This window comes from Pyrgilauda ruficollis, unplaced genomic scaffold, assembly GCF_017590135.1.
Source record: "Pyrgilauda ruficollis isolate IOZ18807 unplaced genomic scaffold, ASM1759013v1 scaffold232, whole genome shotgun sequence".
NCBI classification, from domain to species: Eukaryota; Metazoa; Chordata; class Aves; order Passeriformes; family Passeridae; genus Pyrgilauda; species Pyrgilauda ruficollis.
The window spans coordinates 234,819-259,957 of NW_024522762.1; the positions used below are offsets into that span (position 1 = coordinate 234,819).

General features: G+C 42.8%; 1 protein-coding gene across 1 annotated transcript in view; it reads left to right on the plus strand.

The window, feature by feature from the left end:
• Nucleotides 1–25,139, plus strand: part of LMNB2 (lamin B2) — a 37,462-nt gene that overhangs the window by 6,030 nt on the left and 6,293 nt on the right. The window contains exons 2-11 of the mRNA XM_041469404.1: nucleotides 3,046–3,182; nucleotides 14,117–14,273; nucleotides 14,960–15,085; nucleotides 17,393–17,563; nucleotides 20,681–20,806; nucleotides 21,005–21,225; nucleotides 21,791–22,082; nucleotides 22,575–22,682; nucleotides 23,491–23,610; nucleotides 25,024–25,125. Of these exons, the coding sequence (XP_041325338.1) occupies nucleotides 3,046–3,182; nucleotides 14,117–14,273; nucleotides 14,960–15,085; nucleotides 17,393–17,563; nucleotides 20,681–20,806; nucleotides 21,005–21,225; nucleotides 21,791–22,082; nucleotides 22,575–22,682; nucleotides 23,491–23,610; nucleotides 25,024–25,125 (1,560 nt within the window). The remainder of the gene's footprint in view (nucleotides 1–3,045; nucleotides 3,183–14,116; nucleotides 14,274–14,959; nucleotides 15,086–17,392; nucleotides 17,564–20,680; nucleotides 20,807–21,004; nucleotides 21,226–21,790; nucleotides 22,083–22,574; nucleotides 22,683–23,490; nucleotides 23,611–25,023; nucleotides 25,126–25,139) is intronic.

Here is a 25,139-nt window from a genome sequence, read left to right on the forward strand (position 1 = left end):
AACCCTGAGCCCCTCTGAGGGGGTCTCCCAGCTGCCGCTGCCCAGCTTCCCTGTTTTCTGCAGCTGCTTCTGGCTTTTTGCTACACTAAGGGACACCCAGGGCTACCTGACCCCTGCCTCTCCTGACACAGCTCCTGCGTTTTTGCTACACTGTGTTTGCCACTCTGGGTGTGCCTTTCAGCTGCTGTTCCAGCTTGCTGCTCTGAAGTTCTTGCTGCAGGTAATTCAGCTTCCCAAGTGGCGTTGAGACCAGCTGCCCACTGAGGGTTTGCAAAGGAAGCCCCTTCTCTCTCTCACCCGCCATTGCTGTGTGGAGAGGCGGCCGAGCTCGCGCCACAGCGCCCCCTGCAGCCGCGGGGGAATCATCGCACCTGCCCCGCCCGGCCGGGAGCCACCGGCGCCCCTGGCGGCTGTGCCCGGAACTGCAGCAAAGGGGAAAGTGCCGAGAGAGGCTGGGGCTGTGCTGGGGGCTGGGGCTGTGGCTGTGCTGGGGGCTGGGGCTGTGCTGGGGGCTGGGGCTGTGCTTGGGGCTGGGGCTGGGGCTGTGCTTGGGGCTGGCACTGACCCTGTGCTTCTGTTTGTTGCTGCTGCTGCTGTTGTTTGTTTGCCTTGTTATACATAAACATACTAGTAAAGAACTGTTACTCATTTTCCCATATCTTTGCCTGAAAATCCCATCATTTCAAAGTTATAATAATGTGGGGAGAAGAGGTCACGTTTTCCATTCCTAGGGAGGTTTCTGCCTTCCTTGGCAGACACCTGTCTTGCAAATCAAGACAATGATTGTCATCAGAGCCCAGGTGGTGTGGGGAGAGTGAAGGACTTGAGGGGATAGCCAAGCAAATCCTGCAGTGCAACTCTGGATTGCACAACTGCTGTTGGCAAGAAGGTTTTGGATTCTACAGCAAACCCCAGGTGCAAATTTCGGCTGGGTGGAGAGTGGATTGAGAGTCACTCTGGGAAGAAGTGGTGTTGGTGGGTGAGGGGCTGAACCTGCCCTGACCATTGGCACTAGCCCCCAAAAACCTGCTCTGTGATGGGCTGAGCCCCCATTGTGGGCAGCAGGGAATGGGGGGATTCTGCACCTCTGCTCTGTTCAGAGAAGCTATGGCTGCCCCATCCCTGGAAATGTTCAGGCCAGATTGAGGCTTGGAACAACCAGGGATAGTGGAAGGTGACCCTGCACATGGCAGGGGGTGGAATGAGATGGGCTTTAAAGTCTTTTCCAACCCAACTCATTCTTTGATTCTTTAAGGAACTGTCTTTCAGGATTCACAACTGCTTCAGAGAGACAGGATCCACCTGACTAAATGTCCAGCATACAGCTGGATAACCCTGTCACATGCTGGGTGAGGAACTGGCTCACAAGTTGGGCACAGTGGGTTATAGTGACAGAGGGACATCAGGCTGACATTGGTAACAAGTGGAGTTCTATGGGTCTCCAACCTCAGCCCATCAACATCTTCATCAATGATCCTTGGATGCAGGACTCAGAGGGATTCTAAGAAAGTTTGCCAATGGCACTAAATTGGGAGTAGCTGTCAACACCTGCAAGGGCAGAGAGGCCCTCCAGGGAAATGCTGACCAGCCAGAGATGGGAAATCACCAACCATGTGAAGCTTAATAAGGGGAAGTGCTAGATGCTGCCCCTAGGATGGGGCAGCCGTGGTTGTGTGGATGGACTGGGGAACGAGAAGCTGAAGAGAGGTTACAGAAAGCGACCTGAGGGTTCTGGCTGATGGCAAGTTGAATCTGAGTCAGCAGTGCCCTGGAGCCAGGAGGGCCAACCATGTCCTTAGGGGCATCAGGCCAACTGGGTGAGGGGAGGGATTGTGTCTCTCTGCTCTGCACTGGAGCAGCCTCACCTTGAGTTCTGGGGGCAGTTTTGGGCACCTCAGTATAAAAGACATTAAGCTAATAGAGAAGTGTCCAAAGAAGGGCCACAAGGATGGGGAAGGGTCTAGAGGGGAAGCTGTGTGAGGAGCTGCTGAGGGCACTCAGTTTGTTCAGCCTGGAGGAGACTGAGGGGAGACCTCAATGCAGTCTTCAACCTCCTCATGAGAGGCAGGTACTAGTCTGTACACTCTCATGACCAGTGAGGGAGGTTGAGGAAACAGTGTGGAACTGAGTCAGGGGAGGTTTAGCTTGGATGTCAGAAGGTTTTTTCCCAGGAGGTGGTTGGGCACTGGACAGGCTCCCCGGGGAAGTGCTCAGAGCACCTAGGCTGCCAGAGCTCAAGGAGCATTTGGGCAGCACTCTCAGGCACAGTGTAGGATTGTTGGGGTGCCCTGTGCAGGGCCAGGAGTTGGACATGATGCTCCTGACAGGTCTAACTCAGCATATTCTATGATTCTATGAAAGTTGTTCTGGTATCCTTTCACAGAAGCAAAAGTAGCAATCTTACATGGTCTGTACATTTTAGCTGTCTGATATAACTTTCAAATAATCTTGTCTTATAAAAAATATAAATGTATAGAAGACTTCCAGGTGCCTCATGCAGTCTGTATTACTGATTATATGATAGATTATTTTGGGACAGGGAGAAGTCTGTAGTTCTTTACCCTCTGAGATAGAGAACAAGAGTGGAAGCTCACTTCTGAACAGTTTACATTTCTTTAGTTCATGTGGTTTCAGACCCTTTGTAGCTTTGTAGTGGAAGAACAGGAGAGTCAAAATGGACCCTTGGGCTTGTATTCCACAAAATGTCTTCAAGTGTTTAAAAAAAAAAAAAAAAAAAAGATCTCCCAAAGCACCAGTATTGGGAATAAGGGCAAATAATTGAAGTTAAGATTGTATGGTGCACTGATCTAGTTTAGTTTATCTCTTGGGAAGGTTTGCACATTTCAAACATAGTATGTTTTGTTGCAGTAGTAATAAAGACTAAATATTTGGGTTGCTCATTAATTGAAAATGTTCAATATAGAATGTTCTTAAATGGCAGAAATCATATAATACATACTTTTTCAAAGAAACTTGTGTGTAACCTGGTCCTATGTTTCAGTTCTTTGTGATGTTCTCATACCCAAATACTTTTTTTCCCCTTAGGTGAGTGGAATCAAGAGTCTCTATGAGTCTGAACTGGCTGATGCTCGAAGAGTTCTGGATGAAACTGCCAAAGAGAGGGCTAGATTACAAATTGAAATAGGAAAACTGAGAGCTGAACTTGAAGAGTTCAATAAAAGGTGAGGAGGGTATTCAATTTCTTTTCTTTCGATTAGAATGGGCAATATTTGCTGTGGAAATGATACTAATGATGCTTCTTAAAACACCTCCTGGAAGGAGATCTGTGAGAAGATACAGGTTTGTCAGAGGGAAAATCCTTCAGATTGTTGGTACAGCTGGTCAGAGCACATAATTCCAGCAGTACATACTGCCCACAGGTGCATTTGTTAATGTAAGATGAATGTCATGTAATGTGAGACTCAAGCAAATGGCTGTACCTGCTTTGTCCTGTCATGCCTCCCCTTACGTGAACACACGTGTGTGCAGCTGCTTGGTAAACTAGATTGACAAAGAGACCTAGATTAAAATTGATCCATCCAAGGAGGGTTAATTAATGATTTTTATTTGGTCTGGTTCACTGTATGAGTGATGGGAGAAGTGGAAGAAAATTGAAAGGGCTAGCCCTGAGCAGTTTGGGAGTATGGAAGCAGTGTTGCCTTGAAAAGACATGAAGCCACAATGTAAATGTGCTGGGAGAAGACCTTGTACTGACTAAATTTTTTTGAACTGCTGTTCAGTTTGCATCACAGAGAATTGGCATAATAAACTCGTTCCTGAAGCCAAGTAGAATCCATTATTTCAGTTCCCAGGGGAATTATTTATAATCAAATATTGTTTAGCAGTAGAAACTTCATTTTAAAATTAATATATGTAGTGGGAAAATAAATTTTTGCTTCTAATTGAATTTTGCTGCCTATTTTAATATATAAGATTCAGGAATTACACATTTTTCCTGAGCAGGTCATTATGTATATCACCTGCTTATCAATGTTGTCAGCCATAAAATATCTGGCAGTGCCACTAAGGCCTACTGTAAGTCTCTCATCTGTCGTTTGCAGCTGAGTGGTTATAAAAGGACTTAAGTGTTTCCCTCCCCTGTCTTTTTTTTTTTGACTAGCTAGCTGATAAAGTATTTCACGTTTTCTCTGTAAATTTTGCTATATCCCTAGATACTAATTTTCTCTGCTTTTTTTGAAGTCAGCCATTGGAGATATTTTTTGAATTTGCCCTAAAACAACTGTCCAAACATGAAATAGTGATAGTGTAAGCATCTGCATTTGAGTCGGTGTAAAGTCTGTTGAAGCACAGCCAATACCATAGGCCTGCATGTGGTCAGGCAAGTGGTGTGGTGGTATTTGTGGACTTGGTTAGCTCAGCTTTTGTTAACCGTGAAAAACCCCTCTGGTAACCAGGTCAGCCAAAAAACCCCTGAAGTGCAGTGAGGTGAATCCCACCCAGCCCTACTGGGATGTTCCTGTTGGGACTGTTTTTCCTCTTCAAAGCCTCAGGCCAGCAGTCTTGGCATTTATTTTGGATAGTATATTTTGCATGGCAGTTGGCATCATGTGGACTTTAAGGTTGTCTCTCTCATCTTGTGATAGCAGGTACTCTTCTTGCTTGGCTTTTAAAGCAAACTCCATAGGAGAGCAGCAGTAGTAACTGGGAATTTGGTTCACCTCTCATATTTCTCTGTTTTGATTAAGGTATCCTTGTAAGAAGTATGTTCACAGGTAATGAGAATCCAGTTGATTCCTGTTCTTTAGACTTTTGATAGCCCTAAGAGATTGTACAAATACCATGTGGAAAATTGTGCATGTAAAGTGATGGAGATAGTGTTTTCCCTTGGATCACCCCCCTCATCCATTGTCTGGGCAACAGAGTTGCCCCTTACCAGTCACTTCAATAATGAATTCCATGAAACTAATTTCAACTTTTTGTTTGCTTGTCTTCTGTGATAGATGAGGGAAAAATACCTGGTTTTCTGGGTTTCTCTCTGTGTTCACAGGTCATAGCAGTAGAGTTGAATTCCTCAACTTCAGAGTTTCTTCTACTTAATTCCTTGCAGTCCATTGAGATGCTTATAATGTTCTTGGAGTGTTTGTGGTGTCTAGCTTATGATGTGGCCAGATTTTAAATATGACTCTTGTAAGTGAAACTTCCAATGTTTTGTCTGGTTTGCAATGTTCACTTGACATCTACCTCATTACTGAAGCTTCCCTGTCTATGCTGACAGTCAGGTGGTGCTTCTCTCAGTATTGTAGAGGCGGGGCCCTGAACGGGAATAATGAGCATTGACTCCATGATTGCAGAAGGCTGATCAAATGCTTTATTAAGCTATACTATACTGTACTACACTATACTATATTAAAAAACCCTTTGCCCTTGCCAGACAGTCCGATACACACATGTGGGACCAATTGGTCAATTAATCAAAACACCATCACCAGAGTCCAATTAAGAAACTACCTTTTGGTGAACGATCTCCATAGCACATTCCACATGTGCACAACAACAGGTGCAGAGATTAAGATAAGAATTGTTTTCTCTGGGTTTTCTCACAGCTTCTCAGGAAAATCTGTTCAGAGAATATGTGATTACCACATCTCAGACCAAACTTGCTTTGAGAACTGTGTAGTGGAAGAGTAGGTTATTGCATAGGTTTATATTCACTACTATTGCCTGTATCTCTCTTTCAAGCTCATAACAGAGGAGAGATTTAAGGATGCCAGCACAGTCTGGCCAGGAGTGATCCCAAACACTGCCATTCTGTTTCCTTGGAATAGGCTGGTTTGCTGGGACAGGAGATAATAGACTTCCCTTGCAACATAGGATCACAGTCAACCTCCTGGTTTATTAGCAGATTCCCCATTTCTTTTTTTCTCCCAAAGCCTGGGTTTGTGAGCATGGAAAGCTCTGAAGGCACTGAAGATACTCCAGGGAAGCCACAGGGTACAGTTGGAGGTGGTAACATCAGGTCTGGTTTGTGCCCAGAGGAGCCTGAGGCTTATTCTGTGTTTAGTTCCCTCCTGGGGCTGTCTACTTGCACAATTTCAACTTGTGAAGCAGCTGACCAACCTGCATCAAGAGCCTTGGATAGGACACAAGGATTTGAGACAGGGCCCGTGGTCCAGGAAAGAGCAAGGTTTTTTTGTTGATGTAATGGACTTCAGAGGAAGCCCTTCTGCTTATGTCTTTCTGTATCTTGTCCAGATACTGGCAGATAACACTACACCAGGGTTCCATGTGAGTGCAAATTCAACTCCCAGGGCTTGGATTCTGGTGCACATATTTGTTTAGTTTAGATTTTTTTTTCTCTGTGTTACCAATGTGGTAACATTTGCTGGAGGATTTTTAGTGTTTGAGATAATTGGATATAATTTTCTTTGCTAAGTCAACAAGAAGCATCCCAAGGCTTTTTCTAGAGTAGTTTGTTACCGCGGTGGTGGTAAAGGTGCCATGACCTTCCTGAAGAGCATCCTAAGAAGGACACTTCAGGGGCACAGGCATGTCCTTCTCCCAGCCCAGCATGTGATAATCAGCTCAGGCGAGGTGGAGAGACTGGAGCTCTGTATGGTGTTCCACAGTGGCCTTGATTAAAAGCAGGGCCCTCCGCGAAGGGAGCCCGGAATAGGGGCACGCCGAACCAGGGAAAACCAGGGATTTATATAGGGAGGGTGAGGGGTGGGACAAAGCCAGTAACCAATGGGATGTGGGCTCAGGGGTGGAGCATGAGGGGATGGACCAATGAGCAACAAGGGATTAACATAGAACTGCAAAGGCCTCTGGGGGTGATTTTTACTCGCCCTAACGTCAGTGGCTCAGGGGTTTGCCCTCAAGGGGAGTGCAGCAAGCCCTCCTTTGGCTTGCTCTTCGGCCCCCACGGTTTAAATTGGACCAAAGATCTACTTAGCCTGTTAATTGATCTCTGTTCCATTTGTCTAGAGAAAAGAGGAATGTAACACACATAGCAACAGTTCTCTGGAATACTCTTCCAGTCTTCAACAATTCCCTTCGGCTAAGGAACTTCCTGATGTCCAGCTGGATTCTATGAAATAGCCATCATGGATTTGCATTTCATAGTGTGACCGGTATTCTGAGACCAGCTGTTTGTGGAGTTCTTAGACATACCAAGGGGATTCTGAGTTTATCTACATATTGTATAAACATGTTGTTCAATCTGCCTGCCCAGTTTCATTTGTTCATTTATCCCTTTATTTTTGTATTCTCCTTCATATCTCCTAAGATTTTCTCTTTAATGATCTCTTTTTTTTTCAAGTGGAAACATCTTACTGCTTAGTTGCTTCTACACCTGAAGCTGCTTTGTGCTTTCAATCAACATTTTATCCTCTGTCATTTTTGCTGTTTTAGTGTATCCTCTTGGGAAGGAAAGCTGCAGAATTGGAACTTCAGTCAGTATTCAAGATGCTATTGTTACCATAACAGTGTTCTATGTCTTGTTCTGTATTTTATTTATGAATAATTTCTCAAGCACAGTTGCATTTTGAGTGCTTCTGAGCTGCTGATGTGTGAAGAAAGGTAAGCTCCAGGTAGTATTTTACATCAGACTCAGAGATGTCTCCCAAGACCCCAGTGAGTAGCAGGAGTGGTACAGAACTCAGAAGTGTTTTGTGATAATCAGATTTGCTGTGGCCTCTTTAGGCAGAGTAAGGCCCTCTTAGAGCCCTTCTGTGCAGGGTTTCTACCCCTGCTTATGCTCCTTGCCTTCCGTTACAAAAACCAAATTAGCTCTGAATTTTCAAATTCTTTTATGTTTATGCATATGCCCACTACTTTTCTTCATTGATGCCTTTGTCTAATTTTACCTGTGCAATCAGAGAAGGATTTTGTGGGGGAACTTTATCAAAGGCCTTACAGAATATAGACAGACAATATTCATAGCCCTTCCACGATTAAGTGACTCCATCAGTGGGCAAGGGAAGGCCACTAGGAGAAGCTGTACTGGATGTCTTGAATCATTTCCCTGTGCTCTGTATGTCTTTGCAGAGCTTTTGAGAGCATCTGTTCCATGATGTTCTCAGGTACGGAGGTGTGGCTGGCAGGTAATAACTCCTGAAGTCCTCCTTCCATCCTTTTGAAAAATGGGTGCAATGTTTCCCTTTTGCCTGGGCCTTCATCTGACTGCCGTGAGTTTTCAAATGTCGTGGAGAGTGGCTTGGCAGCTACATCAACCAATTCCTCTGGGGTGCATCTTGTCAGGTCCCATAGACTTGGACTCAGGTTTCTCAGGTGGTCACAAACCTAACCTTCTCTTATAGTGTGAGCTATTTTGCCTTCCCAGTTCCTGGTTTGTGGTCCGTCTGCTGGAGAGGTTGCCATTGAAGGCTGAGGCGTAATAGTTGTTGAGTACATCAACCTTCTTCTTGTCTGAACCACTTTGCCAGGCTTGTTCATTGAAGAAGTACACTTGCTTTGACCTTCTTTTTTTGACTAACATACCTGCAAAAGATCTTCTTGTTTTTCTTGGTGTCTCTTGCCAAGTTCAACTTCAGCTGCCCCTTGGCCTTACTGACCCTATCCCTTCACAACCAGGCAATGTCTCTATACTTTTGCCAGGATACCAGCCCGTGCCACCCTTGCGCCAAGAATGACACAAGAACAGATGAACGACCCAAGTGCAAGAGGAGAAAAGAAGGCCTTATTAAAAAAGAATCTTCAGTTATTATAGACTGATATTATACATTCCACTTGGTTGGCTAGTTAATAAAAAACGTCTTTCTCACACACACCATCTTTGAGAAGAACAGGAAAACAAGGTGGAAAAACACCAGCTGCAGATTGTTTATACTAACAAGTTATCACATTCTTACAAATCCCTAAAAAGTCTCACAAGCCACTGTGAGAAACGATTGCCGTTTCTCTCTTCCTATTAGTACGGGCATCCACAAGCCCGTACTAATACTGCCTCTTCATTATCTTCTTGCCTTTTAGTTTTACCTGCTGGTTTCAACTCATCCATGCTGGTCTCTTGCCTTCCAGTCCTGAGGATCAAGAGCTCTTGTGATCTAGAAAATTTCCTAAAAGATCTTCTCCCTTGTCCCTGAGGGCAGTTTCCCAGGGGGTGCTATTGACCAACTTCTTGAACAGTAGGCAGTTTGCTTTCCTAAAATTCATTCTTCATTACTTTTCAGTTGACCCGTGTCTCTCAGGACTGCAGACTCCTGGACTGCATGATCACTGCAACCCAGGCTGCCTCCTGTCTTGACATCACTGATTGGCTCGTTTGTGTTGGTGACCATCAGGTCCAGTATCTCATCTCATCTCATGTGGTAGAGCTGTTTATTACCTGGCTTGACAAGCTATCCTCAGTGCTCTCCATCAGCCTCCTCGATTGCCTACAGCTCACCCTGCTACTTTCCAGCAGGTGCTGGGATGGTTGAGGTCCCACAGCAGGATGAGTCTATGAGTGCAATACCTCCTGTAACTGGAGCAAAAAGGCTGCAGCTGACCAGTCAGCCAGGAGTAGGTACCAACCACAAGGGTTCCCATTGTTGCCTCTGTCTCTGATTCTTACCCATAGGCTTTCAAGATGCTTATGGCTGTTCTTTAGAGATGGCCCTTCACATTCAATTCACTTCCTGGGGAGGGTAGCCCCTCCACCCCTCCTTCCTCACCTGTCCATTCTTGACAGCCTGTAGCTGTTGATAGTTGAAGTCCAGTCATGAGATTCCACCAAGTTTCACCAGCAACTAGGTTGCAGCTTTCCAGCACCATGGTGGCTTCCAGCTCCTCTTATTTACTGTCCAGCCTGCATGCATTGGTATAGAGAAACAGCTGGACTGTTGGCTGTGTTGTCTTCTTAGATGAATGCCCCTTAATTTCTTGGCAGTATTTCACATGTGTTTCCCTGTTGGCTCCTGCTATCTCAGGAGCCACCAGCTCATCATCTCTGTGAGACTTCCAGAGTACCCTGAAACTGAATGTGAAACTAGGGCATGAGGGGGGCAAGGGGCAGGAAGCACTTCCTTCTAACAAGAAAGAGGAGCCAACCAAAACATGTGTGGTGCAGCTGATGCACTGAAGGGAAGGAATACCATCTAAAGAGATGAGAACAGGCTAGAGAAGTGGGCTTGTGTGAACCCCATATGAGGTTCATCAAGGCCGAGTATAAGGTTCTGCATATGTGTTGGGTCATTTCCATCACAGACACAGGCTGGGTGGAGAATGGATCAAGAGTAGCCCTGAGGAGATACAAGTATCAATGGATGAAAAACTGAATTTGAGCTAACAATGTGCACTTGCAGCCCTGAAAGCTGATCAAACCCTGAACTGCATCAAAAGAAGTGTGGCCAGCAGGTCAAGGGAGGTGATTTGCCCCTTCAAGCCCACCCAGAGTACTGCGTTCTCTTCTGGGGACCCAGCATCAGAATAATGTGAAGCTACTGGAGTGAGTCCAGAGACGCCACCTGTTCTGGTGTTTTGAGGACTGAAGCCCCTCTGCACTGGAGGCAGTCTGGGACAGCTGGGGGTGTTCACCTGGAGAAGAGAAGGCTCCAGGGAGAGCTCAGAACCCCTTCCAATGCCTAAAGGGGCTCCAAGAGAGGGAGAGGGATTGGGACAAGGGTGAATGGATTCATACTGACATAGGGCAGCATTAGACTATGATATTGGAAAGAAAGTCTTCCATGTTAGGGTGGTGAGGCACTCAGTCATAGAATCATGGAATATCCTGAGCTGGAATGGACCCACAAAAAGCGCCAAATCAACTCCTGGCCATGCACAGACACCCCAAAATCCCACTCTGTGCCTGAGAGTCTTGTCCAAGCTCTCCTTGAGCTCCGGAAGCCTTGGGACTGTGATCGTTCCCAGGGGAGCCTGTTCAATGCCCCAGCACCCTCTGGAGGTAGAACATAGTATCCAACCAGCTGTGGCTGCCCCATCTGTGTGAAAGTGTTCAAGGCCAGGCTGGATGGGGCTTGGAGCCAACCCAGTCTAATGGAAGGTGTCCCTACTCATGGGAGGGGTGAAACAAGATGAGATTTAAAATCCCTTCCATCCATTCTGTGATTCTGTGTATTTTACAACATCTACCATACATATATATTTGTATTTGAATGCAACTCATGAATGTAAAATTTTTTCTTTTGAACCAAGTTCATAACTAGGTTCATAAAGCAGTTGGGTAGTTTCACTTTATAAAAAGTTAAATATCTTTAGGATGTTTGAACACCATTTATATGATGTAAGGAACAGCTTAACTTTTAGTTTAAAGATGTTTGTATCAGAAGTAGGGGCATATTTTTAAATCGAGAATTAAAATATTGTAAAAATAGCCATTCTCATATCATTCTGTAGCATGTATGGTTCTATCCTATATGCTGTGCAATGTCTTCCAGTGTTTGTGTTTTCATCTTCAGCTGTTTGACAAAACTTTTGACTACTGGAGGGAGGGGATAAGTGGAGGAGGTATGGATGGGAATAATTAATTTATGGTGAGGTGCACAAGACTTCTGCTTGGGTAGAACACCACCCTCCCTGTGACTGTTGAACCAGACCTGGTGAAGTGAATAAGGTCCAGTCATTGATAGCAGAGGTAGCTCTAATGGTGTGGTTAAGGAAAGTCTCCTGTCCTGTTGTTCATGAAGTGTCAGTTCGTATCTTTACCAGTGTCATTTTTTCCCAGGTCAAGCTAGGTCTGAAGGTCAGTATCTGTCAGGTGCCATCATTCTGCTTGTTCTAGCAGTCCTGCTGGAGCTGCATGCTCCTGGCACTAAGAGGGGTGAATGTCATGCTGTGGCTTCCTCTGCCTGCTGCCTACCTATAAGTAGGGACAGAACAACAGGGCATGGCTTCAGACTGAAAGACAGTAGGTTTTCATTTGATATTAGGAACAAATTCTTCCCTGTGAGGGTGGTGAAGGCCTGGAACAGGTTGCCCAGAGCAGTTGTGTCTGCCCCATCCTGGAAGTGTTCAAGGCCAAGTTGGACAGGGCTTGGAGCATGACACGGTTGGAATGAGATGGGCTTTAAGGTCCCTTCCAACCCAAACAATGCTGTGATTCTGTGGTCACTGAAACATTTCCCTGGAGCAAACTTGGCTCTTTCTGGGAAAAAAGAGCTCTCAAGAGTTACCCTACTTGGAAAGTTACTTGGTGTTCCTTGAAGCACTGACACATCTCACTAGGTGGATTGACTGCTTGTGGGAACTTTTTAAAATCTCAGAGACCCCCAAAAACAGTTGTACCTTTGTAAAACCTCTGTCATGTTTTTGCATGAAGGCAGTAAACCAGGCTGAAATTATAAGTGAAAATAAAAACTAAAATAGCTTGCTATGTTGTCAGTGTCCTTGAGGGGGCCAAAGTTACTTACCACTGTCAAGAATTCTCTATGGTTCAAGCTGTACATCAAACACTTCTATTCATTCCCATCCCTGGAAGCACTCTCTTGTTGCCTGGCTTCTGCAGGTGAGAGGAAGCAGGAGGCTGTGTGAGCACATACTGCTGTTCATGATCAGAGTGAAGCAGCATTTGCCCTTTGAGTCCTGCACAGGCAGAAGGCTCCCAGATCTGACTGGTGTGACGCAGGCACAGTGGCTTATTTTATAACACATGTGTAACATAGCACTTGTGACCTTCTGACTACTGCTAAATAACTGTCTTCTAAATAGAAGCCATGTTTTGTCTGTGCCTCCAGCAAGCTGATGAGTGTGAAGACACTGCACATATGTTGCAGAACAGAATTCACAGTGACAGATTGGACTGATGATAAGAAAAATTGGTTACAGTTAAATGAAAACAAATTCTAAGATCTACACCATGAAATATAGAGAGAAAACACAAGCTGAATGCGTCACAAAATAAAGATGTCAGCTTAGAAAAATATGCACATCATGCTGAACCATGTAAACCATTGGTAAACCACTGATGAGCCAAAGGCAAACCATTGTGTGGAGGGCACACCAATACCCGATAATGGAGGATTTTCCTAAAGTAATTCTGGCCAATTCAAGCAAATCAGAAATTCAAGAAGACAGTACAAGTGATGAGGATTTTGGGAACCAAGCTTCAGGATCCAGGTTGGGGATCAAGGTTTTTATTAATTTAGAACACTGGTTTTCAGCTTTTTTTTTCCTCTTAGCAAACATAATAGTTTTTTTTTTTCCATGTTTGGAGTTGCAGATTGAATACAGAGCTTGTAAAAGCCTATATGTAGTAGGAATTCTCTTCGAAGTTATTTCTGTGGGCCCTTAAAGCAGCTTATGGACCATAGGTGCAAACTACATATCTATAGATTAGAAGTGTGAAGAAGGGAAAGGGGAAAAAGTGTCTGCAACGATTTAAGAGAAAAAAATTTTGAAAGTATTCCCTCTGTCCCATGTGGTGTGAGACTAGAACAGCGAGCTTAAGCAGCAACAAGGAAGGATTATAGCACATAACAGATCAGTTTTTTAATAACATAATGATACATGCTGAGAAAAGCTGCAGAAAGTCACTATGTTAGATTAAAAGACTGATAAATTACTTGGTGGGCAGAAGGAAGATTATCTTGGTCGTATCTGCAAGTTGGATATAACAGCTCAAATAATGATATTTAAAGCACTCGGACATGCTTTGCCCATAATGAATACTGCTGAAGCAATACTGGTTTATTTCTGAAAGGTGACACATTTCCATAGTGGATTTTTTTACTTTACTACTTTCTGTGGGAATACATCATAAGGAATATGCTTGACCATATCAAATATAAAACCATGGGGATGTTCAGGCCTCTTTGGCCATTGCATGTACTTTGCTTTGTGGGCTGTACTCTAAAGTAAAAGATATCAGCTGTGTAGCTGCCAGATGAATAAGTGCTGTTTACACCTTGTGTGCATTACCGTCTCTTAGCTGCCAGAGTTGCCTTCTTGTTTTTCCCTTGCCTGTCCATGATTGTTTTTTACTGTGCAATGCATTTACAGAACATGGTACCAGCTTCACATTTTGGGGGTGTTCTAGGTCAATGATCAGCAGCCTTTGCAGGCTACTGCAGGAGCCATATAGTGGTGAGCTGGGCTTGATAAAAGGTGTCTGATAACAAAATACCTGTGGCTGTAACCAGGACATGCTCAGGATGGGTGTGCACCCATGTGTAAGTATAATGTACTTTTGCTTTTCCAGCTACAAGAAGAAAGATGCAGATTTGTCTGTGGCTCAGGGTCGTATCAAGGATCTGGAAGTTCTCTTCCATAGAAGTGAGGCAGAGCTCAATACTGTCCTGAATGAGAAACGCAGTCTGGAAGCAGAAGTGGCTGATCTGCGTGCCCAGCTTGCTAAGGTATGGTAGGGAATGCTCTCTTGCTTCAGCACAGGACAGGCTGCGTAGCATAAATTCCCTTTTTTCTTTGCAGTTAGTTTATAGTCTGAACATCAATGATGCATCTTGCTTACTGCTGAATCTTTGGCTGCCCCTCTTGGATACAAAACTAAATTGTAAGAAATCTATGTAAAATAACCAAAGCAACACAGTGTTTTAGACATTTTGGTTGTCAGAAGTTTTTGTTTTAAAATTTCTGATGTTTCTAGATCTTGAGTCATTAAATGTTGTCCTTTGTAAGGTCCTGCATAATTTTACACTTGTGCTGGAGTACCCAGTGGGACCATGCTAGCAGGAAAAAGAAAGTGCAACATATTGTGCTTGAGGAGTTAATAATCCTCGGCTCCTCTATCAGAATGTATTGAGCTAATACTACATTTTAAATAGCTGCTATGCAAACATATAAGCTTGGTTTAAATATCAATTAACGTGCACACACACTTGTTCTTTCTTTTTTTCTGTGGCTTTTGTTTATTTATTGTGTTTCTTTCTGGTGGTGGTGTGGATTGGTTTTCTTTAAATCAGTGGCTTGACATTAGTTTTGTTATTGTGAGTAACTGCTCCAAAGACATCAGATGAAGACTGTAAAAGGTTTATGGATGGAAGATAGGAATCCAGACAAAATTATCTTTAAAATTCTTTACTAGGCTGAAGATGGTCATGCTGTGGCAAAGAAGCAGTTGGAGAAGGAGACACTCATGCGTGTGGACCTGGAAAATCGGTGCCAGAGTTTGCAAGAGGATCTGGATTTCAGGAAGAATGTATTTGAGGAGGTATTATCAATCTAGTAATCTTGCCACTGTCCAAAGTTAATGTAGCTTTTAATCAAATTGACTATGAGCAACTAACTAGTCCAGGTAGAGAAAAATCAGTATTATCCTTCCTATAAATGGGTTGAGTAATAAAATAGGTGAAGGTTTTACACCTTTTTACATGGTAAATCAGTGGTGAAGTCAGTAGGAGAGCCAGGTGACAAGAGTATTGTTCCATGGGCAGGTGAACTGGAGCCAGCTGACTGCTGTGGGAAAAGGAAAATCTTTTTCCCTCTCACTGGACCTGGTTGCATGCCCCTCTTCTTTACTTACATCAGCTTTGGTTGCTGGACCCTATCATAAGCTGTTTTTATTGACTAGAATAGTATGTAACTGCCTTGCTTATTGCAGAGGTAGTTTTCTGCCTGTTAAGTGAATAGTTCTAGTGAAGACCAAAATTTTTGTGATAGTGGGAATTGGGAGAGGAAAGCATGACTTTCTCTCTGTACCCGATGCCAAGTGTTACGTCGGTTTATTCCATCTCTGGTGCTTCTGCGAGCTCATTCAAGGAGTGGCTGCTGAGCAGTCACCACATGCTTCCACTGTTCTTCTCACCTACTCTAGATGTGATGCTTGGCTCACTGTTCACCTAACCATTTCAACCAGATTAACTAGAAACATACTAAAGTTTTCTTGGTTGAGTTTGGTTTTTGACTGCTTAGTGGCTGAGTTGATTTATCACAGAATCCAAATGAGTGCTCAGACTGCTTCAAGGGATGGGACAGGGCTGTGTGGCTAAGGACAGGGGACAGGGGCTGGAGCAGGGCAAAGAAACCAGCCAGGGAGATCAGCCTGAGATGTACTGACCATTGTCTCACTTCCTTGCCCTGGATGCTTGGATTGGTGCACTGACTGCAGTGACAGATCCTTGTTTGGTTGTAGGACCTTAAGATGACCTTTCTTCTTGGGGAGAATGTGTTGCTATTGACTGAAGGTGAAACTAAATGAGACAGCAGAAGCTGATCCTAAAGCTTGCTGTGCTCAAGGGTGTGTTCTTTAGCACTCCTGGAGCTCTTTGATTCTTGGATGCACCAGTTCAACATGTGAAGCAATAAATTGATTTCCTTTACCTTAGTGAATTGATTTGGTTTACTGAAGGGTCCAAATCTCCATTAGAATTGAGTCATCATGACTGGGAGTGTGGCAAGTGAGGCCTGCTTATTCTAGTGGTGTTGAACTGCTGGATCAGCTCAGCCCTTCACCTGATCCTTTCTAGTCCCCCATGACATTCCTTTAGCTTCTGAGCTGTCATTGCCTACTGTTACTGAGAGACTGCTGCTTGCTAGTTTTCTTGGTGTGAAAATTAACCACAGAAAGAAAAGCTTATTCCATATCACTTCAGAGCACATTGCTGCTAGTAAAAGGACATGTTTCTGGGGATCTATTTTAGATGTAGACCATTTCTGCTAAACAGCTAGTAAAGTTGCTTTGAGTATGTGTTAGCCTTCTATGACTCCAGTCTAGCAAAATTGAGCCTTGCTTCACTTGCTGTTGTTCCTCATGGCCCTGCTGCTAACTTCAGGCCTCCTCCCAGTACTCAGAACCACTCCTTGGTTGTTTGTCCTGCCCTGAAGGAAGAAATAGTTTTTCTCATACCACACATTCAGACCAGGCCAGGTCTCTGCATGAATAAGTGCATGAATAAGCCTTACCTTACTAGTTTGCAGCCAGTGTTCTTAAGCACAGAAAACCCATGCATTTCTAAAAATGCACATTTCTTAGTGCAAACTCTGATCATAAAAATTATGTCTTCAGGATTGCTTGGATTGCTGCTTTATTAATGCTGTAATCAAAATCTAATAAGAAGGAGTCATCAAGTATGTAGAACATAGATGAGACCCACATGTGCTTAAGAGTGAAATTTGAAGATGCAGTTTTTCTCTATAATTTTTTAAAATATATATAATGTTCACAAATGGTGTTCATTTTCATCTGATTCCTTGTAGACTGCTATTGTAATGTCAGGATGTGCATTGAGAAGGACAGGGTTTGTAGTGAAGCAGTGAAACAGCCCCTTACTTAGACAGTACATGGCTGTTTTTGAAGCTGGTGTTAAGTGGGATCACTTTTAAGAATTACATCCTGACAAATGAGAACAGTAACTTGAATCTGTTCTGCACACAGCAATTCCCAGGCTTAAATGCCTGTAGTACTGTAGCTCCATTATGCTAAATAGCTAGTACTGCAGTAGTTAATTGTCTGAATGTAATTGCTTGTACTGTTTACTTTAGTGTGGGAATTTGTCCCTCTTCTTTTGTGTGTATGTAGGAAATAAGGGAAACAAGAAAACGACATGAACATCGTTTGATTGAGGTGGACACAAGCCGCCAACAGGAGTATGAATCCAAAATGACTCAGGCCCTGGAGGATCTGCGAAATCAACATGATGAACAAGTCAAACTGTATAAGATGGAGCTGGAGCAGACATATCAGGCTAAGGTAACAACTGCTGTCCACAGCACTGTCAGACTGGAAGCCCAGTTTGTGAGATAAAAGCCACTTCTACCAGCTCTCCTGGTCTTAAGCAGATGAGTAACTATAATTTGAGGAAGTTTTGTTCCAGTGTTCAAATGCTTTCCCTGGGACTTGTGTGCAGGTGCATTTCCAGGGAGGTTATAGCCAGAGGTAATAGCAAGCAATGGCTTTAGCCAAGAGAGGTCAGTTAGTGAGAGAACATGCGGAGCTGTTTTTGGTCTCTGCAGAAGGCACAGTGGGAGTAGTGGATGTCACACAGTAGCTGATTAGACAATGTCTTTTGCTATAAGGGTTCTTTTCTTACATCAGTAGATCCAGTTTTTCTTCACAAATGGAGGGGCATGTGAAAACTTGCAAGACATGCAATATGTTGTGCATAAGAAGCTGAAGGGGGGATTGGAGAGCTTGGAAGTGAGTGTGTCTCACTATGGGCTTCTGCTAGGATGCAGTGAGCTTGCAAACTAATATAGACACACTGGAAGGGGCTTCTTATCTAAAGGTGCACTGTCACTTTGCTCTTACTGTGGCCATTGCAGTGTTCTTAATCATGCCAGTACATTTTTAAGTATGTCTAAGCCTTGCAACATTTCAATGATCTAAGATAGTTCTGGACTGGAAAATTACTAGATGCAGCTGTGAATCCTTTGGTGACAGGGAAACTTCAGGCAAGATATCAGACCTTTCTTGACCTTTCTTCAGCTGTGGTGATGAAAGTCATGGTATGTAATTTGAAAATCATAGAATCGTAGAGTGGTTTGGGCTAGAAGGGACCTTTAAAAGCCATCTAGTCCAGCCCCCTGCCTTGAACAGGAATGTCTTTAAACAAGACCAGGTTGCTCAGAGCCCCATCCTGACAATTCTGGGTGTTGAAAGTACTTCTCAATAGTTACAGCCACTTCTTGTTCTCTTGTGCTGGAAGAATGATGGTACTGCTAACATTGTTCTCTCCCACCCTTCAGTGAGACTCCGTTTGATTTCTTTGAGTTGATTATTTGGTTTGAGAAATACTGATCTACAAATATTTAACTATTACTTACAGCAGCAACCCTATAGATAATAGGTATTAAAACCCCAAAATTAAAATTAAAACCCCCAACACAGTTGGCAGGGTTGAAATTATTCACAGAACTCTGGAACATGTAAGGAGCTATTTGGATTGACTTGTCACAGTCTGAAGGAGATCCAGGATAGAAGATGCTTAGCAGAAGAAAAAATTTAAAAAGGATGCAATATACAGACTTAGAGAATGAAAAAGTGACAAGCTTTGAACAGGGGAATGAACAAATTAAGCTGCTTTTTCCCTGCATAAAGGTTGTTATGGATGAAGTTGGAATATGGAGGGAAAGGGGTTTAGCTGTGAAATTAATTTTGTGATTTCTGAGCTAGGACGTGTCCCTGTTAGAGAGCCATAGCTGGGGAGAAATAAGATGTCAAAGCAAATCACTAGGTTTAGCTACTGAGCAGCTCCAGGATGAGATGATCCTGGGTAAAAGCTCACTTCTTGCACAGGGCAGATGTGGAGTGGCTGGAAAAAGTCCAAAAAAGGCCACAAAAGTGATCCTGAGGACTGGAGCACCTCTTACGGAGAGAGCTGGGGTGTTCAGCTTGGATAAGAGAACTCTCCATGGAGACCTTATTGTGACTTTTGAATACTTAAAAAGGGCTTCTAAGAAAGATCATTATTATCTGTGATAATAAGCAACAGCAATCCTAAGTACTTGGCACTATGCCAGCATGACTGTAAGGTAGTGAATGTTTGTCAGACTTTAAATATTTTTTCATTTTAAACTTTACAAGAAGTATTAAAGGTGTAGTTGAAGTTCCTTCAAAATCTGTAGCCTAAAGAAGGCTCTGTGTGTGCTGCTCAGAACCTAGTGAACAGCAGAGCTAGTGAAGATTGATTTTATAAACCTTTGTGCTGTGTGGCTAAAGAACATCTTCTGCCTCTAACTGTTCTTAGAATTAGATTGGTTTAGTTTTTGAGTGGATTCCATGGTGTGGCAAAATTGTTGAAGTCCAGCTCTAAGGCATGCAAAGGATGGTTTTTCTAGCTCTCTGCTTACCATGTAAGAGTTCTGGTTTTGCTCTCTCTGTTTTAGTTAAAATTAACCACTAGAAATTAAGCTTGTTCACTAGGTAAATTTAACAAAAAATTAAAACCAAATCATATATTGGCAACTATTAAGGAAACAGAATAAAATCAAAACCATTGATTTGTCTCTGGGAGAGGATGTCATCTGGAGTGCTGTGAGTAGTTTTATTGCTTCTTGCAAAGGTACTGGAGAGTTGGCAGAGACAATTTAGAGTGGGAAACAAGTCATGCATAAGAAAATTTTGAATAAAACTTCACCTGGAGAAGAGATACATTGAGAGAGGTGAAAGATACAGTGGATGTCTGTAAAGGGATAAATAGCATGGGGGAAGGTAAATGAGGAGTGATTGTTGTTTTTTCAGTAGGAGCAGGGACAGTGAACATCCAGTGAGAATGGCCAGATAGAGGAGACACAAAGTAATTGTTCTTTAATATAGAGCTAAACTCGTTTCCCCAAAAAATCAAAAAGCAGTGAAAAATTCCTGCCGGAGAAATCCACTGAGGGATAGTAAGCAGTAAAATACTGTTCCTGACTGAAGAGGTCCCTGAGTTGCATATAGCCAGCAGAGACATAATACCCATGAAATATTTTATTGAGATAGTCTCTGGGCATCCAGGGAACTGTTGGACCAGGACATGAATTAGGTAGGCAGCCTTTGCTGTCACCCAGTGTGATTTGCCTTAGGACAAACAAGCAGAGCACATGCTAAGTTTTTTGGAAACTAAGGTTGCTTGTATAATGGAAGGGCTAGTAGAGGTTTTTTTTAACAGCATAAGCAAGTCCTGCATTTTTTTAACAGCATAAGCAAATCCTGAAATACATTTTCCTTTGGTCCTTAGGGCATTCCTTAATGTTTTGCAGTTCCTATCCTAAACTTACCAGACCATTTAAAATTTTCTAAAATTAAGTAGTTGCTGTCTTTTTACCAAAAGGATATTTCAGGATTTCTAACTCAGTACAAGTGAGCTGTATAAAACTTTCTTTCCAGCTGGAGAATGCCAAATTGTCCTCTGACCAAAATGACAAAGCTGCTGGTGCAGCTCGAGAGGAGCTGAAGGAGGCTCGCATGAGGATAGAAGCTCTCAGCTACCAGCTTTCTGGTCTTCAGAAACAGGTAAAGGGACTAAATTGGCTTTCCTCTCAAACACACAGCTGTTTTGTGTGAATATATTAACATTTCCGACCCTTCGTATTTTCTGAATTTTGCATAGAGAAATCTTTGTTATGTTCATTTGGGGGGGAGAAGGGTTTTAACTTCCTGAGTGGACCTGCATGGATGCCAGGTGGGCTTTTTCTTGTGCTGTGTGCCTAGGCCAGTGCAGCAGAAGATCGCATTCGGGAACTGGAGGAAATGATGGCTGGTGAGCGGGAGAAGTTTAGGAAGATGCTGGATGCAAAGGAGAGGGAAATGACAGACATGAGGGACCAGATGCAGCTTCAGCTTACAGAGTACCAAGAACTACTTGATGTTAAATTAGCACTGGACATGGAGATCAGTGCTTACCGAAAACTCCTGGAAGGAGAAGAGGAAAGGTGTGTAAAGATTCCACTTTCTTTTCTAAGGACTCTCAAGTGTTATTTTCATTTCTTGCCCTTATTTTTACCACTTGAACAGGAATGGCCAGATTACCTTTCACTGAAATTATATTGGCTTCACACCACAATGTTGTTGCATGGAACACCTGTTCTCAACTGAACAGTGTCCTTATTTTGGGGTTTTTTAATGGTCTTGGAGTACAGTGAAATATATAATTCTGTGCTTGGTCTTCATATCATCTTTTTACTTAAATGCTTGTACTTCTGTGGTTTTAAATCATGGGGCCCAAGAATAGTGTGTTCAGTAGTAGCTGTACTGGAGGGAGGGGTTAAGGGATCTGTGTTGCTCTCAGTAGCACTGCTTTCCATGCCACATGGTCATATTGCCAGAGCATTCCTCAGGGATGGGTAGCTCCCTCCTCCTCATGTATGCAGTCTTCTTGACATACAGAGTGAGGATGCTGTCAACCTTGGAGCACATTACAGTCTGCTTACTTGAGGATATTGTAGCTTTGTGGTTCTCTGGGTGAGTTAATTAAAATGCTTTCTTGGTTGTGTTAAGGTTGAAGCTCTCTCCAAGTCCCTCCTCCCGTGTCACAGTCTCTCGGGCTACCTCCAGCAGCAGCAGCAGCAGCACTTCACTTGTTCGCTCTTCCCGAGGCAAGAGAAAACGTATTGAAGCAGAGGAGCTTTCCGGCAGTGGAACTAGTGGGATCGGCACTGGAAGTATCAGTGGCAGCAGCAGTAGCAGTAGCTTTCAAATGTCCCAGCAAGCTTCAGCTACAGGAAGTATCAGCATAGAAGAGATAGACCTGGAGGGCAAGTATGTTCAGCTTAAGAACAACTCAGAGAAGGTGAGCATCAGCAGAACTCATAGAAAACAAGCAGGAGCTAAATTGAGATGATACACAGCACTTTGCAGCATGAGCAGGTGGTGTGGCCATGTGGAGAGCAGGAACAGCATCTCAAGGTGCAGCATCCTGCAGGAACTAACGGCTTTGGAAAGTTGAACATAATGGTGGGCTAGCATGCTGCAGGAAGAGAACGCAATTTGTCCCAAATATGTAAATGTGTGCTGGGACATTGCTCACAGAAGCAGCCTGCTGTCTAGCAGAACTTTGTTGTCTGAAATAGTTATCTTTTTAAATTTTGGTGAATGACCCTATGGGATTTACACTTTAGACTATGACTGGATGTAGGCAAATACTTTCAAGGTAGAATGCAAATGTCTAACAACCATATAAATAAATTGATATCCTCATTATTTTAGTAACAAAGACCTAGATTCTGATGACTGTTTGTTCTGTTTTGTTCGCTCTGAATAACTTTCTGACTCTATCCATTAGGATCAGTCTTTGGGTAACTGGAGACTGAAAAGACAAATTGGAGATGGAGATGAAATTGCTTACAAATTTACTCCTAAGTATGTCCTCAGAGCTGGGCAGACTGTTACAGTAAGTTGTATTTACAGTATGTCAACAACATATTCTTCTGTTGATGCTGTGGCAATTGGAAATCTTGAAGTCTGGTACAGCCTGACTTGGTTTCATGGGTCTCACTCTAGAGGAGCAGGATTTCAGTTATAAAAATGCAAAAAAAAAATTAATCTCTATATTAGTACTTCAGTATTTAAGACCATTTTTTTGGGCACATAGAAAGTTGAAGAAAAAGGTATTTTGGGGGATTAGTCAAGAACTGTTTGTTTCCAAACACCTTTGCCCAGGTTTAGCACCCTAATCCTGCTCAACCTCTTAAAGAATTGGGAACAGTTCAGAGCATTCATCCAGACTGTAGTTAAGACTGGACATTCTCAGCATTAACTGTAGTTAATGTTGTAGAACAGCTGCTTTTCAATAATTTTGCATTTTATTTTCAGTCTGCAACAGATGTTCTTTTAGGATGAAACAAATGTATCTTTTAAACACTTGCAGCTATTTCTACTTAAGTATCAATTGTTCAGATACATATAAAAGATTTAAGTTTATGCACTACATGCTGCTTTTTGCCTTGGCTCCATACAGTATGGTTATTGAGACAGTGGTAGGAGAAATTTGTTCAGAAAAGAATTCATGACTGCAATATTAGATTTTTTTTTTAATGCCTTACTACCAGTAATAGTGTAGTTAAAAGGAGGGTAAAACTGCCATTGGAATTCAGAAAAGAAACGTAGTATGTAGAGAGAAGTAGGAGAATTAGGGGGATATGTATATTTAAAAGAAAAATATGGATAAACAGCTAATTACAGATTGTCATTCTCTCTAGATCTGGGGTGCAGATGCAGGTGTATCTCACAGCCCCCCTTCTGTTCTCGTGTGGAAGAATCAAGGCAGCTGGGGCACTGGTGGAAATATCCGCACTTACCTCGTCAACTCTGAAGGAGAGGTAGGCTGTGTCCATGGGTTGGGTTACCTCCCAGACTCTTAATTTGAGGGTGGGGTGACATGACACAATGACAAAATCCTGACTGTAGGGTCTCTGCTGTTGTCTACTAATATGGCAGTTTATAACACTGAAATAATAACATATTATTTATGCACATATTTCTGACATTTTTGGGATATTTTTGAGAACTGTGATCATTGTGATTATGCCCATAGACACTTTTTTTTTTACTTTAGAAGAATACCTTGCTAGTAGAGAATTTGTTTGGAATTTGAGTATGTACTTTCAGAAGAGACAAAGAAAAGAAGCGTTTCTGGCAATTCCAGTTCCATTATGTAGTCCCTGTGATGTTCTGAGGTGCAGTGTAAATATTAATGTAGGAAGATAATTGTCCTTTCCGTGTTAGAAGCATATCATAAGTTCTCATTTGGCAGAGACTCCTGAGCATTCTGCATTGTTCTACATCTGCCCACAGTTAATTTTTTTAAAACCATCTCTGCAGATGACTTTTGCAAGTGAGAATTGTGCCTTGGCTGTTACTCATAACCGTACCATTATCCCAGCAATCTGATAGCAGTAGGAAAAGGAAACAGACCACAGTCGTATCAGTTTTTGTGTTGCCTTTCTTGCTGGCAGTTTTCTGGAAGAACTTTATGGGCAGGATGAGGTAGGAGGACAGTAATTTGTACAAATAGAAAGCTAATACTCTCCATATTCAAACTGTGTGGTCAAACTAGTATCTGAAAAAATTTCAAATCCATGTCTGTTTTCACTATGGTTACCTTTAGTATCCCTGCTTAGGAGAGTATGTTAAGGGCAACTTTTTCCACAATTAGAGATTTTCATCTGTGATTTCCACGGTGCAAGTAGGCAGAAGAATTTCTTACTATTTAGAAGTGTTAAAAATAATTTAGTAATAAAGGAAGCTTCCTGGGGTTTTAGAATTTTCTTTAGTGCCTGGCTTGTAAAACTATGCTGAAAACCAACATACGCAATTAACATTGAATATTTTTAGAAACTGGGAATATTCCTTATGTTGTGTAATCATACTGAGAAAGTTTGGTTTCTCACATTACACTGTATCTCAGACAGCTCCTACCTGTGTCTGCTGTGACCTTGTGTAAAATTGACTACGATCACCTGAAACATGTCTGCTTCCTCTTAAATCCCAGGGTAATGAAAAGAAATCAAGTGGTTGAATTACATTACCGTGCCTTTTAGTGCACAGAAATAGGAATGATGTTGTGGTTTGCAGGATATTGCTGGTGTTTGCTTGATAGCTAGTCGTTAAATCTAGGCCAAGTTGCTTTAAACTCTCCAAAATTTAATAAGGATATTATATTGATGATATAGCAAAAACTTAACAGATAGATAAAGACTTCTGGCCATCTCCTTATCCGTCATTTTGTATAGGAAGTTGCAGTGAGAAGCGTTACTAAATCAGTAGTTGTGCGAGAGAATGAAGAGGAAGAAGATGAAGCAGAATATGGAGAGGAAGACCTTTTCAACCAACAGGTAATCAGATGCAG